At 36.4% G+C, this 16807-nt stretch overlaps 1 protein-coding gene across 1 annotated transcript in view; it reads right to left on the bottom strand.

The window, feature by feature from the left end:
- The window catches only part of HOOK1 (hook microtubule tethering protein 1), a 72870-nt gene that overhangs the window by 40381 nt on the left and 15682 nt on the right, over positions 1 to 16807 (bottom strand). The window contains exons 4-6 of the mRNA XM_030325270.2: positions 12628 to 12678; positions 10628 to 10760; positions 487 to 554 (exon numbers count right to left, since the gene is read on the bottom strand). Of these exons, the coding sequence (XP_030181130.1) occupies positions 487 to 554; positions 10628 to 10760; positions 12628 to 12678 (252 nt within the window). The remainder of the gene's footprint in view (positions 1 to 486; positions 555 to 10627; positions 10761 to 12627; positions 12679 to 16807) is intronic.

Raw genomic sequence — 16807 nt, 5'->3', positions numbered from 1 at the left:
GTGAAGTTATTTAAGGGAATCTGACAGGGGCACCTGGGTGGCTCAGTCATTAAGTGTCTGACTTCGGCTCACGTCATGAACTCATGGTCTGTGAGTCGCAGCCCCACATCAGGCCCTGTGCTGACAGCTTGGGGCCTGGAGCCTGCTTTGGATTCTGTGTTTCTGTCTCTCTCTCTGCCCCTCCCCTGCTGTGCTCCATCTCTCTCTTTCTCAAAAATAAATAAACGTTAAAAAAAAAAAAAAAGGGAACCTGACAATATTAACTTATCTTTTAAAATACAGAAGTACTAAAATTGGGCTTGAAGTCTTTTTAAGATATTTTGGAGAAAGAAAAGAAAGGAAGGCACACTAATTTAAGGTAAATAAACCTGCTGCAAAGGGCAAGTTTATACAAGTAGAAAAATATACATCCATAAGATTTATGTGATAATTTTTGTGTCATTAGGTTTAGGATTTTCATATATAGGTGAAATAATAAAAACTTACCTCTTGAATAGCAGTCATGACCACATGTTGAACAGACTCTTCCAATGTCATTATATTTTGAATATGTTCTGTGATTTAAAAAAAAAGACAGATATGATAAAAAGAATCTACTCTTTCCCATGTTACTTTAGCCATTCAATTAATAGTATAAAAGGTCATTTACCACACATACTTCTTTATGCAAGTATATTTTTCCACAAGAAATAAGTCCACCAAAATTATATAAGCAGAATTAAAATGCCCAAATTTTAAATGTTTTATTTTTCCTAAAGAAGAAAACCTCTACTTTTCTTATAAGAGGAAAAAGAAGAAATTATGATTAATCTTAAAACAATTATGACAATTTCTTCCCTCTTCTTAGATGTTCAGTATTATGGGATGAATTCATACATATTAAATGAACGTTAAATCTTCAGCCCAGAGAATTAAATCTTACCACCTATGTAGTTCATTTCAGGAAGGCTTTCAAAGAAGGGACTTCTACAGCCTCCTATAAACACATACTCAATATTCATCAAGTCTTATCTGAAGGAGATCCTTATGCCTTACCACAAACACACATGCAATAAGTTAAGTCTGTCCCAATATGAAATGAAGAACCATAAGGTGTTTCATATATTTACATAATCAACTTTGATGGCATGTTCTCCAGCTAAAACAATTTCCATATAATTCCAAATTTCCAAAAAAACATTATTTTCAAATATTTTTATTGCTTAAATGATTTTCCTTGAACACTCCCGAAAGTTCTCTAAATCTTTCTTTTATTTGTGAAGTCAAGAACTGGACAAAGATTCTGACAGATTTTGATATGCACCTGACCACTAGGTGGGGAGTGGGAGGGGAAGGGGAAGAGTTAAGTAGAGAAAGCACAGGCAATGCAAGGATTTCCTTTAACTGGATTTTCTGGGTAACGGAGAGTTTCAAGTCTGCTGAAACCTTCAAAAAAATTATCTCTTTTCCCACCAAGATAAATATGGTACTATTAACCAAACAAGTTCATTCTTTCAAGACTGAGACTATTGCAATACCTTGGAATCATTTCGAAATCAATTCTCATTGCAAAGTATAAAGGTGTGGAAGCTGTTTTACATGCTGGGTGTATTTTAGGTTTCAATTAAATTACTGCAAGTTTTTTTTTTTTCATTTATTTGTTCACTCCTAAAATCTGAGAGCCCACATATCTCCAAAATTAAATCCAATTAGGTAACACTGATGTGTTTAACAAGACAGTGAAACTATTTCTTTATATTTACCACTTGCTAAACTTTTATTTATGTACGCTGAAATTGAATTTCCTTTCAAAATTCTGGGGACAAAAATTCTATTAATGCTTGGAACTAAATTATGAAAATAATATTAAAATTCATGGAAGGCAACAAAAATCATAACACGGGAAAATTACACCTGAAAATGTCAATTATAACTTAGAATAGGAAGAACTGATTAATTCACAAGAAAAGAGATGAAATGAGACAAAAGAACAGATATTAAATAGTGCAGACAAAATACAGTGAAAGCCCAAAGTTACTTTTTTGAAAAAGACTATTAAAACTGACAAATGTGGAAAAGATGGCAGAGTAAGAGGATGCTAAACTTGTCCCAGAGACACACCAAGGCAACAGCTACATCTATGCAAAACTAACTCTGAAAATGACCTAAAGACTAGTGAAACAGGCCTTCCTTAGCTAGTCTTAGAGAGAAGGCCACATATAAAGGGTGGGGGGGGCAAAGACATGGTTGGGAACCAAATCCCCAGTGGGACCAACCACAAACAGGATAGGCAATACAAGAATGGAGAAGCGAGATCAGACCCCACACTGGGCAACCCTGTGTCTGATGAGTCCCTATAATATCTGACTTAACACTGGGAGCTTTAAAAATCAGCAACGCCAAGAGAGTTTCCTACTGAAGGCAATAGGAAACAGAGTCCCATCCTCCCCCACCCCCCTAAAGAGCCAGCACACTAAATAACTCAGCCCTAGACACAGCACAGAAGCAGCAGTTTGAAAAGCACCTGGGGTATACATGAAGGAAATTCAGTGACTAATCTCAGAGTATGTGCATGAAGGGCAGGATCTGCAGATTCCTCCCAGGGAAAAATGCTGGCTAGTGCCACTTTTCTTCCCTCCCCCACTAAGGAGATGCTTCTGGGAGCCAGTTCTAACACTCTCCTTCTAGCTCGCTAATGCCACAAGCTCTGCCCCAGTGCTACCCTGCAGACATGCCCCACCCAACCTGCCTGCTTTGGCAGGCAACCCTGCAAATTAGCTCCAGCTCGGCCACACCTGACAGGTAGCACTGGCCAGGCCTGTCCCACTCCATAGTTCTCCAACGCTGAGGAGGTGAGTAAATAATCCCAAACATGAGCACAGCTGCAATTCCTGCAGCTAGGCCTCTTAGTTGGCTGCACAGGGAGTAAGCCCTGCTCTTCAGTGAGACTTACAGCTGTGGCATAGAGGCTAACTGCAGGTGGCTAGGCTGACCACTAGCCCCACCCACCAACTGGCCCATGGCAGCCTCAGCCTGGCCTCTCAATAGCACTGGGAGTAAATCCTGCCCAGTGCATCCACAGCAGGTAAAGCAGGTGACTGCAGCTAGCTGGGCTGAAGGTTATGATGGCCCAGCCACAAGTGTAGGGCACAGGCAGCCCATGTAGGGGATACTCCTGGAGCACCTAGTTCTGATGACCAGGAGGAACTGTGCTGTAAGACACTTTTCCATACCAGGCCACTATCTTCAAGACCAGAAGAAGTAGCTGACCTACCTAATATACACAGAAATAAACACAGAGAGTTAGACAAAATCAGGAGACAGAAGTATATACCCCAAATGAAAGAACAAGACAAAATCATGGTTAAAGAGCTAAATGAAACAGAGGTAAGCAACATGCCTGATAATCAAAGACACTCCCTGGACTTGAGAAAAGAGTGCATGAACTCTGTGAAAACTTCATGAGATGGAAAATATAAAAAAAAGAACCAGTCAGGGCTGAAAAATTCAATAACTGAAATGAAAAATGCACTAGAGGGAATCAACAGCAGATCTGATGATGCAAAAGAACAAATCAGCGATCTGGAAGACAGAGTGATAGAAAGCACCCAAGCTGAACAGCAAAAAGAAAAAAGTAAGAAAAAAAAAAGAAGAACAGGTTAAGGGAACTCTACAACATTACCACACATAACATTCATATTATTAGGGGGTCCCACAAGGAGAAGATAGAAGGAAGGCAGAAAATTATTTGAAGAAATAACAGCTGGAAACTTGCCTAATTTGGGGAAACAAATATCCAGGTCCAGACAGCACACAGAGCGTCCAACAGGATGGATACAAGGAGGATTACACCAAGATAAATATAATTAAAATGAAATAACGATAGAGAATTTTAAAAGGAGCAAGAGAAAATAAAAATGTTATATATAAGGACAATTCCATAAGGCTATCAGTTGAATTTTCAGCAGAAACTTTGTAGACCAGAAGGAAGTAGCATGATATATTCAAAGAGCTGAATGGAAAAAACCTTACAAACAAGAATACGCTACACAACAAAGTTATCACTGAGAAGTGAAGGAAAGATAAACGGTCTCTGAGACAAACAAAAGTTAAACAAGTTCATCCATCATTAACTCAGCCTAACAAGAAATTTTAAAAGGAATTCTTTAAGTGGGAAACAAAAGATATAACCAGATGTAAGAATATTATGAAGGGAAAATGTTTCACAGGTAAAAGCAAATGTATTTTAAGGGCAGTAGATTAATTACTTATAAAGCCAGTATGGAGATGAAACACAAAAGCAGTAAAATCATTTATATCTACAAAAATTAGCCAAAGGATACAAAAAAAATAAAAGGATGTAAACTATTACATTATATATGTAATGTGAAGAAGGAAGTAAATATTTAGTGCTTTCAAAATGTGTTCAAACTTAAGTGACTTAATATAAATATCAACATAATATAAATTGTCAAACACACAGGATATTATACATCAACCCAGTGGCAACCACAAATCAAAAACCTATAATAGATACACAAAACATAGAGAGAAAGGAATCCAAGCATAACTCTAAAGAAAGACATCAAACCACAAGAGAGCAAGAGAAGAAAGGAACAAAGAACTATAAAAAAAAAAATCAGAAAACTATTAACAAAAGGGTAATAAGTATATTCTTATCAATAATTATTTTAAATGTCAATGGACTAAATGCTCTAATCAAAAGACATAGAGTGACATAATGGATAAGAAAACAAGACCCAGGGCGCCTGGGTGGCTCAGTCGGTTAAGCATCCGACTTCAGTTAGGTCATGATCTCACAGTCTGTGAGTTCGAGCCCCGCGTTGAGCTCTGTGCTGACAGCTCAGAGCCTGGAGCCTGTTTCAGATTCTGTGACTCCTTTTCTCTCTGCCCCTCCGCTTCTCACGCTCTGTCTCTGTCTCTCAAAAATAAATAAACATTTTAAAAAAATTAAAAAAAAAAAAGAAAACAAGACCCATCTAGGGGCGCCTGGGTGGCTCAGTTTGTTGGACATCCAACTTCAGCTTGGGTCATGATCTCACGGTTTGTGGGCTCAAGTCCCACATCGGGTTCTGTGCTGACAGCTTGGAGCCTGGAGCCTGCTTCAGATTCTGTGTCTCCCTCTCTCTCTGCCCCATTCACGCTCTTTCTGTCTCAAAAACAAATAAACATTTAAAAAAAAGAAAAAACTAATCTATATGTTAAATCTATATGAGCCTACAAGACACTCACTTCAGATCTACAGACACAAATAGACTGAAAGTGAAGAGATGGAAAACAATATTCCATGAAAATGGAATGGGGGGGTGGAAATGCCAGGATAGCAATACTTATATCAGATAAAATAGACTTTAAAACAAAGACTGCGGCAAAGGGACAAAGAAGGGCATTGCATAATAATAAAGGGATCATTCCAACAAGAGGATATAACAATTGTAAATATCTATGTACCCAACAAAGAGACACCTAAATACATAAAGCAAATACTAACAGTCATAAAGGGAGAAACTGACAGAAATACAATAGTAGAGGACTTAGCATCTCACTTACATCATTGGATAGACCATTCAGACAGAAAATCAACCAGGTAACAGTGACTTTGAATGACACATTTAATCAGATGGACTGAACAGATATATACAAAACATCCCATCCCAAAACAGCATAATACACATTCTTTTCAAGTGTGCATGAAACATTCTTCAGGAAAGATCACATGTTGATACAAAACAGAGCTCAATAAATTTAAGAAGACGGAAATAATAATAAGCATCATTTCCAACTACAATGGTATGAAACTAGAAATCAAGTTAAAAACAAAAACTGGAAAAAAACCCCACACATACAAGAAGGCTAAACAACATGCTACTAAACAACCAATGGGTTACAGAGAAATCAGAGGAAATACATGGAGACAAATGGAAATGAAAACACAAGAGTCCAAAATCTTTGGGATGCAGCAAAAGCTGTTTTAAGAGGGAAGTTTACAGCAAACCAGACTATCTCAAGAAACAAGAAAAATCCCAAACAACCTAATCTTACACCTAATGAAACCAGAAAAGGAAGAACAAGGCTTAAAGTTAATAGAAGAAAGGAAATAACGATTAGAGTAAAATTAAGGAAAGAGACTAAAAAACAATAGAAATGAAATGAAACCAAGAACTGGTTATTTGAAAAGATGAAATTGATAAAGCTTTAACCAGTCTCATCAAGAGTCAAAAAAAAAAAAAGTCAAATAAATAAAATCAAAAATGAAAGAGAAGAAATAGTAACTGATGCCACAGAAATACAAAGAATTACAACAGAATATTTTGAAAAATTTTATACCAACAAATTACACAACCTAGAAGAAATGGGTAAATTCCTAGAAACATATGATTTTCCAAAATGGAATCAGGAATAAAAAGAAAATTTAAACAGACTTATTACTAGTAATGAAACTGAATCAGTAATTAAAAAAAAAAAAAAAACCTCCCAATAAACAAATGTCCAGGACCAGCTGGCTTCACAGTAAATTCTACCAAAGATTTAAAGAAGAGTTAATACCTATTCTTCTCAAACTATTCCAAAAAATAGAAGAGGAAGGAAAACTTCCAAATTGATCCCATGAGGCCAACACTACCGTGATACCAAAAGCAGATCAAGACTCCACTAAAAAAGATAACTACAGGCCAATAACTCTGACAAACACAGATGCCAAAATCCTCAACAAAATATTAGCAAAACACATTCAATAACACTTTAAGGATCATTCACCACAATTAAGTGAGATTTATTCCAGGAAGGCCAGGGTGGTTCAATATTCACACATCAATGTGATACATCACATCAACAACAGGACTGATAAAAAACCATGTGATCACATCAAAAGATGCATAAAAGCATATGACAAAGTACAATATCCATTTATGATAAAAACCCTCAATGAAGTAGTTTTGGAGGGAACATATCTCAACATAATAAAGGTCATATAAAAAAATCTCACAGGTAACATCATACTCAATGATGAAACACTGAAAACTTTTCCTCTAAGATCAGTATCAAGGTAAGGCTGTCCACTCTCACCACTTTTATTCAGCACAGTACTACTGGAAGTCCTAGCTGCGACAACCGCAGAAAAGTAAGGAAGTAAAAGGCACCCAAACTGGTAAGGAGGAAGTTAAATCATCACTATTTGCAGATGACAAACTACTGTGTATAGAGAACACTAAAGACCCCACCAAAAATCTACTACAATTAATAAATGAGGTGAAGATGGAGGATACAAAATCAATATAAAGAAATCTGGTGTGTTTCTACATACTAACAATGAAGTGGCAGAAACATACTAAGAAAACAATCCCATTTACAACTATGCCAAAATAAAATACCTAGGAATAAATTTAACCAATAAAGTGAAAGACCAGTACTCTGAAATCTGAAAGAAATTGAAGATGACACAAATGGAAAGATGTACCATGCTCATCGACTGAAAGAATTAATATTGTTAAATGTCCACACTACCCAAACACCTACAGGTTCATTGCAATCCCTATCGAAATGCCAAAAGCATTTTTCAAAGAACTAGAATAAATAATCTTAAAACCTGTATGGAACCACAAAAAAACTTGAATAGCCAAAGCAATGTTGAGAAAGAACAACAAAGCTGGAGGTATCACAATCCCAGGTTTCGAGATATACTACAAAGCTGTGGTAATTGGAATAGTCTGGTACTGGCACAAGAGACACATAGATTAATGTAATAGGATACAGAGCCCAGAAATATACCCACACCTATCCGGTCAATTAATCAATGACAAAGAAGTCAAGAATATACAATGGAGGGGTGCCTGGGAGGCTCAGTTGGTTAAGCATCTGACTTCAGATCAGATCATGATCCTGTGGTTTGTGGGTTTGAGCCCCGTATCGGGCTCTGTGCTGACAGCTCAGAGCCAGAAGCCTGCTTTGGATTCTGTGTCTTCCTCTCTGCCCCTCCCGCTCTCTCTCCGTCCCTTTCTCTCTCTCTCTCTCTCCCTCTCTCTTTTTCGCTCTCAAAAATGAATAAAAGTTAAGAAAAAAAAAAGAATATACAATAGAAAAAAGACAGTCTCTCCAATAAATCGTGCTGGGAAACCTGTGAGATCTAAGCCGTAAAACTCCTAACAGAAAACATAGGCAGTAATCTCCTGAACATCAGCCTTAGCAACATATTTATGGATATGTCTCCTGAGGCAAGACAGTCCACTGAATAGAAGATAACTGCAAATTATCTATCTAATAAGGAGTTAATATACAAAATACATGATGAACTTCTACAGCTCAACACCAAAAATACAAACAACCTGATTTAAGAATGAGAGGACCCCAACATTTTTCCAGAGAATAAATACAACTGACCAACAGGTACATGAAAAGATGCTCAACATCACTAACAATCAGGGAAATGCAAATCAAAACCACAATAAGATATCACCTCATACCAGTCAGAATGGCTATAATAAAAAACACAAGAAATAACAAGTGTTGGCGAGGATGTGGAGGAAAAGGAACCCTCATGTGCTGTTGGTAGGAATATATAATGGTGCAACTACTGTGGAAGACAGTATGGAGGTTCCTCAAAAACATAGATACAGAAATACTATACAACCCAGTAATTCTACCACAGGGTATTTAACCAAAGAAAATGTAAACACTAATTTGAAAAGATACATGCACCCCTATGTTGATTGCAGTATTATTTACAATAGCCAAGGTATGGAAGCAACCCAAATATCTGTCAATAGATGAATGAATAAAGAAGAAGAAGTCTACATACACAGGACAGAATATTACTCAGCCACAGCCAAAGAATGAGAGCTGGCGTTCTCAACAAATGGATGGGTCTAAAAAGTATGATGGTAAGTGAAAGGAGTCAGTCAGATAAAGACAAATACCATATGATTTCACTTATATGGTTGTTAGAGAAGGGGTGAGCGGGAGAATGGGTGAAACAGATACAGGGAATTAAGAGGTGCAAACTTAAAGTTACAAAATAAATTAGTCACAGTAATGAAAGTACAGCCTAGGGAATATAGTAAATAACACCGTAATAACATTGGAGACAGATGGTGACTGCACTAACCATGGTGAGCACTGAGTAATGTACAGAAGTGTCAAATCAATATGCTGTACACCAGAAACTAATATAAAATTGAATGTCAATTACACTTCAATAAAAAAACTGACAAATGTGCTAAAATTAAGCAAACAGATGTTATAAATAACCAGTAGCTGAAAGAGAAACAAAGCATTAATCAAATAAAAAATAAAAAGGATCACAATAACAGAAAATTGCTAGATTTATAAATTAATTGCTATTTGTCAATTTGTAATTAAAATTTATGAAAGTGTTAATAATTTTTGATGACCAAATTCTCCTTATTTTTGTGAAAAAACCCCAATACATAGATCTTTGACACTATCTCTGAAAAATAAAAGCCTGTGGAGAAATACTCACTTGCCCTAGAAAAAAATAGCTAGTTGATGATAGAGATGAACTAATACCAAGATTTTCTGATACCCAGTCGCTGTCCTTTTTTATTGAGAAGCAATTAATTTCTGGGGCGCTTGGGTGGTTAAGTTGGTTGAGCATCCGACTTCAGTTCAGGTCATGATCTCATGGTTCATGAGTTTGAGATCCATATCAGGCTCTGTGCTGACAGTACAGAACCCGCTGGGGATTCTCTCTCCCTCTTTCTCTGTCCCTTCCCCGCTCATGCTCTCTCCAGCTCTCTCAGAATAAATAAATAAACTTAAAAAAAACAAAGCAATTAGTTTCATATATTTTATCTTTCTCCTTCCTGAGTTTGTTCTTATTGAATGTAACCTGCCTCATATTATTACTTCAATAGATAATGTTGAACTTGTCTTCTAAAATCCTGGCTTACAGTTTTTTACAAACTTAAGCACCCAACATTCTCTCATAAAGGTGATGTACTGACCAAGTTTGGATGACTCCTGCAAAATGACATCACCAACAAAAATCTCACCACCCAGACTGATGCAAGACTCTGAAGGAAGTAAATTTTGGTGTGTTCCATTCAATATTTCACTCACTACATGCAACCAAAAATGATCTTTTTGTATTCACTAGGATATGAGTCACTGTTTTTGGATATACCAATATAACAATTACATTTGTGTCATCAGATTGCTTAAGTGGAGGATACGCTGGACAGGCATTCTTCTGAAAAGAGCAGAATATCATCTGAGGAAGCTTGGGTTATAACTTAGTATCTGCATATTTATTTATAAAAATCTGAATCAGCCTAAGATTCTATCTTCTATCAGAAAATGTAGCATATGAACAAGTACAATTTTTACTAAATATCCACTAAGTCCTAGCACTGAATATTATAAATTAAATTAATTAAACTAAAATACATTTAATTTAGCCACTGAATATAAATCTCAGAATCCAGGCACAACTAAGATTTGTAACTTATTAATGGCAGAACAGGGATAGAATTAAGATCTCCTAGGCTACATTTCCAGGTGATTTGTGCAAGATGCAACAGTGAATTTTTAGGCTACTTTCTATAACAATGTAGGTTGTTCCTAGAAAGTAAATATTCCCAGATTGACTTTGAATTGATTGAAATTCACTTACCTTGCTTCTTTTCACAATTGACGGCACAACCTAAAATAAGCTGGAGCAACCTCCCTAGCTCCACAGAATCTGAACATTCAGTTATTTGGTTCAAATCAGGGATGAGTTCTTCAGAAATCTGCTGCCCCAAAAACTGCAGTAGTGAGACAATAAATTAGATCACTCATTTATGTAGATTACAAAGAATTCATTACATTTAATTATCACAAGGAAAATAAATTATAAATAGGATCATGAGATAAATCAACAAACTGATATATCCATAATTATTTACTACAACCAGTAAGCAAAGTTCAAGCAGCATCCCAAAACTTTGAGTAACGAACCAACAGCAACTAAAATGGTTTTACATCAATATCCTTTGATCCCACTGTCAAAGGGATTAAGAAACCCCTAGCCTGATCTATTATGACAAAAGTTACACCTTTCCAAAAATAGATTTACGTAAGCCAAAAGATATGCATAATATTTTGACGCATGATTGAATAACAGAAACCATAATATAAATCATCACACTTACAAAAGAACAGCAAATCTAACAAATACAATGGATTAATCTTTCCTTATCTTTTTTTAGCATTTTAAAAAATTTTCTTGGGGTGCCTGGGTGGCACAGTCGGTTAAGCGTCCGACTTCAGCCAGGTCACGATCTCGCGGTCCGGGAGTTCGAGCCCCGCGTCGGGCTCTGGGCTGATGGCTCAGAGCCTGGAGCCTGTTTCCGATTCTGTGTCTCCCTCTCTCTCGGCCCCTCCCCCGTTCATGCTCTGTCTCTCTCTGTCCCAAAAATAAATAAACGTTGGAAAAAAAAAAAAATTAAAAAATTTTCTTGATGTTAAAAGTTCCAAAATGAGTTTTCGGCATTAGTAAATTGAAATTTTTCAGTCTTTAAAATTATTTGGAAAAAATTACAAGTGTAAATATGTGACAACTTTAAAAAACAGAAACCAGGGCGCCTGGATGGCTCAGTCAGTTAAGCACCTAACTCTTAATTTCAGCTTAGGCAGTGATCTCATAGTTTTGTGAGTTCAAGCCCGACGTTGGGCTCTGAGCTGACAGTGCATAGCCGGCTTGAGATTCTTCCTCTCTCTTTGCCCCTCCCCTGCTCGCACTCTCTCTTTCTCAAAAATAAAGAAAACATTAAAAAATTGAAAAGAGTAAAAATAGAAACCAAGTATTTTAATGGCAAAACCAAACCAAAAGATTGCAAACATAAGCAATAAACTTTCTTATATCAAATAACCCTATTAGAAACTTGTTATGGTATTGAATAAGAAAAAAACAAAAAAACTACTTGAATAATGTACTATCTAAAGTGACTTTAATACTACTTCCATTTTGCTTTTTTCTATTTCACTTGCACAAAAGTATAATTTCACAGTATACCTTTGCTGCTGCTTGCACTGAAAAGAAATGTCAAAATAATACTTACATAGGAAATACTTCAACTTAATTATAAAATCTATTTGTGGGGCGCCTGGGTGGCGCAGTCGGTTAAGCGTCCGACTTCAGCCAGGTCACGATCTCGCGGTCCGTGAGTTCGAGCCCCGCGTCAGGCTCTGGGCTGATGGCTCAGAGCCTGGAGCCTGTTTCCCATTCTGTGTCTCCCTCTCTCTCTGCCCCTCCCCCGTTCATGCTCTGTCTCTCTCTGTCCCAAAAATAAATAAACGTTGAAAAAAAAAATTTGAAAAAAAAATCTATTTGTACAGACTTTGCATTTTTTAAAATCAAGTCATACAGAAATGACAGTAATTCAATTGTAGAAAATAACCAATTTCAGGAGTACCAATATAGAAGGAACATTATTTTACAAACCAATATATTAGTTTAAGCCTATTCATGTTCACAAAATTTGAGTGTTCTGAACATGGCAAAAAACAATATATTCTAATTATGAATTACATTTCAGTAAAATGTTATAAACTAAAATCCAAGTTTTTTTTAGTGTCAATATAATTATCATATATGATTTGGTATTTAAACAAATCAGATGTTTTTCATACCTCATTGTAATAACTCATAATTCCTTGAAGTACCTTCTTTAAATTACTAGCCTAATGGAAAAAAAAAATAAGAATTCAATGAATTATTTCACATTAGTAATGAAGGAAAATTTATGCCAATGTGAAAGACATAAGAACTCTGGCCTCATAAAAATGACAACAAAAACATATATTAGAGTTTTATAGATACAAGCATATGATATTTTTTAAACATGAAAGCTTTAATCGGAGTTTGATTAAAAATGTCTTCATGCTTACATAGGTTAACCAGGGTGATTCTATTTAAAATGGGACGCAATGAGGAAAAGTACAACTTTAAAGATTTAGCTTTGACTATGTTCACCTCCAGTCATGAATGAGTACCAAGGTTTCTACTTATTCTCTTGCCAAAAACAACAGAAAACAGGACAAAATACAAAGAAACAACTGTTTCCAAGCTTTAGCCATTGGGCAGGATGGAACTCTAATTTCTGAGAGAAGGAAAACAAAAAGATGAGTCCAACTCTAGTCCAAGATTTCTCTCTGGAGGGGATTTTCATTCCATGGAATGGAGTGGTAGAACCTGAACAAAGCCTGAGGTTCTCCTTGAGTTGAGGAGTTAGACTTCAGAAGTTCAGGAAGGTCAAGGTAGTTAGACTTTGTAGGCAGACAAATGAAGAGGTGAGCACTATGGAGGAAAAGAGCTCCGGAAATCTACACAGTGTTTTGTGTCTTTCAGCTGAATACTAATTCGCACGTGCACGAGAGAAACTCAGTGAGATTCAACAAAAAAAATTTCACTTTTTTCCCCATTTTTTTCCCCAGTCAAGAATAACTCCCAAGGCAAAAACAAGCCAGGGAACTTTAAGCTGAACAATTTCCAAAGATTACACAAGGCCAGAAATGGTTGAAATTCCCACCAGCCAGAGTGAAGAGACAATGCTGTATAGACAAGCATTCACTAAAGACTTTGAAAAGGTCATACCTTAGTAGTTTGTCTAAACTAGCCCTAGAAGAAAGATAACCCTAGATCTGCCTCCCGCCCAAAACTTTAGAAGAATCAAATTGATTCATAAGTATCTTAATTGCTTGCAAGAACAAAGTCCGACTCTCTTCGAAGGAAAACAAAAAATCCAGCACTCAACAATGAAATTCTAGCATCCAAACACTGCTTAGCATCCAATAAAAAACTACTACATATGTGAAGAAGCAGGAAAATATGGATCATTAAAAAAACATGGATCATGAGGAGAAATCTCAGTCAATAGAAACAAGCCCAGAAATGAGCGATGAAAGAATTAGAATAATGTTAAAACTGCTAGCTTAGAAATAATGTTCAAGGATTTAAATGGAAATAGGAATGTAAGAAAAATAATGGAAGATTTTCTTTAAAAACAAAAACAAAGGGGCGCCTGGGTGGCTCAGTCGGTTGGGCGTCCGACTTCGGCTCAGGTCACGATCTCACGGTTCGTGAGTTCGAGCCCCGCGTCAGGCTCTGGGCTGATGGCTCAGAGCCTGGAGCCTGCTTCCGATTCTGTGTCTCCCTCTCTCTCTGCCCCTCCCCCATTCATGCTCTGTCTCTCTCTGTCTCAAAAATAAATAAACATTAAAAAAAAAAAAATTAAAAAAAAAAAACAAAAAAAAACAAAAACAAAAACAAAACAAAACAAAAACCAGGAGCGCCTGGGTGGCTCAGTTAGTTAAGCGTCTGACTTCAGCTCAGGTCATGATCTCGCAGTTCGTGGGTTCGAGCCCCACATGGGCTCTATGCTGACAGCTGGAGCCTGGAATCTGCTTTGGATTCTTTGTCTCCCTCTCTCTCTTCCCCTCCCCTGCTCACACTCTGTCTGTCTTTCTGTCTCTCTCTCAAAAATAAATAAACACTAAAAAAATTTTAATACAGGGGTGCCTGGGTGGCTCAGTCGGTTAAGCGTCCGACTTCGGCTCAGGTCACGATCTCATGGTCCGTGAGTTCGAGCCCCGTGTTGGGCTATGTGCTGATGGCCCAGAGCCTGGAGACTGCTTCCAATTCTGTGTCTCCCTCTCTCTCTGCCGCTCCCCCATTCATGCTCCGTCTCTCTCTGTCTCAAAAATAAATAAACTTTAAAAAAAAAAAGCTGCTGAGGATTCAACTCAGTTTTAAAAAAATAAATAAATAAATAAATTTTAATACAAACTTAAAAAAATAGATATTCTATGGATAAAAAAAAAAGGAAGACTCAACTATTAGATGTGTACATGAGAGACCTAACATAAAGATACAGATTAAAAGAATAAAAAAAGATACACTAAAGCAAGAAATAATCATAAAACTAGAGTGGCTACATTAATGTCAGACAAATTAGACTTCAGAGCAAGGAATACTGCCAGGGATAAAAAAAAAAAAAAAAAAAAAAAAAAAGGTCTTTCATAATGATAAGTAGATTCATTCACCAAGAAGACATTTAAAAAATAATGTATACTCCCTCTCTCTCTGCCCCTCCCCCGTTCATGCTCTGTCTCTCTCTGTCCCGAAAATAAATAAACGTTGGAAAAAAAAAAAAAAAAAAAAAGGGGGGCGCCTGGGTGGCGCAGTCGGTTAAGCGTCCGACTTCAGCCAGGTCACGATCTCGCGGTCCGTGAGTTCGAGCCCCGCGTCGGGCTCTGAGCTGATGGCTCAGAGCCTGGAGCCTGCTTCCGATTCTGTGTCTCCCTCTCTCTCTGCCCCTCCCCCGTTCATGCTGTGTCTCTCTCTGTCCCGAAAATAAATAAACGTTGAAAAAAAAAAATAATGTATATAAACCTAACAAGAGGTTCAAATTACATGATAAAAGTTAACAGAACTAAAAGGAGAAATTGACAAATCCACAATCATTGTTAGAGATTTAAGGACTCCTCTTCCATAACTGACAGGATGGTCACAGAAAAATCAATAAAGATATAAAAGACGCAACAGAACTATCAGTAAGTTTGATATAATCTGCCTGCAGAATACATGTTCAAGGGCACATGGAACATTCACCAAAACAGACCATATGTTAGGTCATAAAATAAGTCTCAATAAATGTAAAAGAATTTCTCAATACGGAGTTATGTTATCAAACAAAAATGGAAATTAGAAATCAATACATATAAAAAAGGTGCCTAAAAAATCTTCAAATATTTGTAATTTGAGATATCTACTTCTAATCTACCTGTAGGTCAAAAGAAATCACATGGGGAATTAATGAGTATTTTAAACTGAATGAAAATACTAACACAGAATGTCAAAATGTGTGAGATGTGTAAGGCAATGCTTAAATTAGGGGAAAAAAAGGTGCCTAAAACTTATGATTTAATTTTCTAATTTAAGGCATAAAGAAAGAAGAGAAGGTGTAGGTAAAGGAAAGGAAATAATACAGAGAGGAAATCTATAAAAAAACAAAAGCTAGTTCTTAAAACAAAAAACAAAAAACAAAAAACTTGAAAAACATCAAACCAAACTTCTCAAGAAAAAAAAGACAAAACACATAAACTGCCAACATCGGGAAAGAAAGAGGATACATCACTAAAGATCACAGAGTTACCAGCATATTATATTAGCAAATATTATATTAGCAAAATAACACAGTTAAGAACTGTATGCCAACAAATTGGACAACCTAAGTGAAACACACAAATGCCCTATAATACACAACAAAACTGACTTATGAAGAAATAAAATCAGTTTGGTAGTTTCTTATAAGATCAAATATATACTTACATAACCAGATACAATCACATTGAGGAATTTATCTAAGAGAAATTAGACACATGTCTACGCAAGGACTCATACTAAATATTCATTGTAACTGTATCCATAGTAGCTAAAAACTGAAACAATTCCAACATCCATTAACAGGTGAATGGGTAAGCAAATTGTAGACTATCAATGTAATGAAATACTACTCAGGAAAATAATAATAATAATAATAATAATAATAATAACAAATAACTCCTAATACAGGTAGCATGGGTAAGTCTCAAAAACATCACACTGAGTGAAAGATGCTAGACACAAAGAGTAACAAAAAGTAAATAATGTCCGTTACCACTTATACAGAATTCTAGAAATCTACAGTGACAGAAAACAGATCCACGGGGCCAAGCGAGGAGTGGGGATTAAGTGGGAAAGGACGTAAGTGCATGTTCTGGGTTAATGGAAATGTTCCACATCTAATTATGACTGTAGTTACCTAAGAAC

The sequence above is a fragment of the Lynx canadensis genome, chromosome C1 (assembly GCF_007474595.2).
Source record: "Lynx canadensis isolate LIC74 chromosome C1, mLynCan4.pri.v2, whole genome shotgun sequence".
Lineage (NCBI taxonomy): Eukaryota > Metazoa > Chordata > Mammalia > Carnivora > Felidae > Lynx > Lynx canadensis.
Note: the sequence above shows the minus strand (reverse complement) of the source record. Positions and strands in the feature narration are given on the sequence as shown.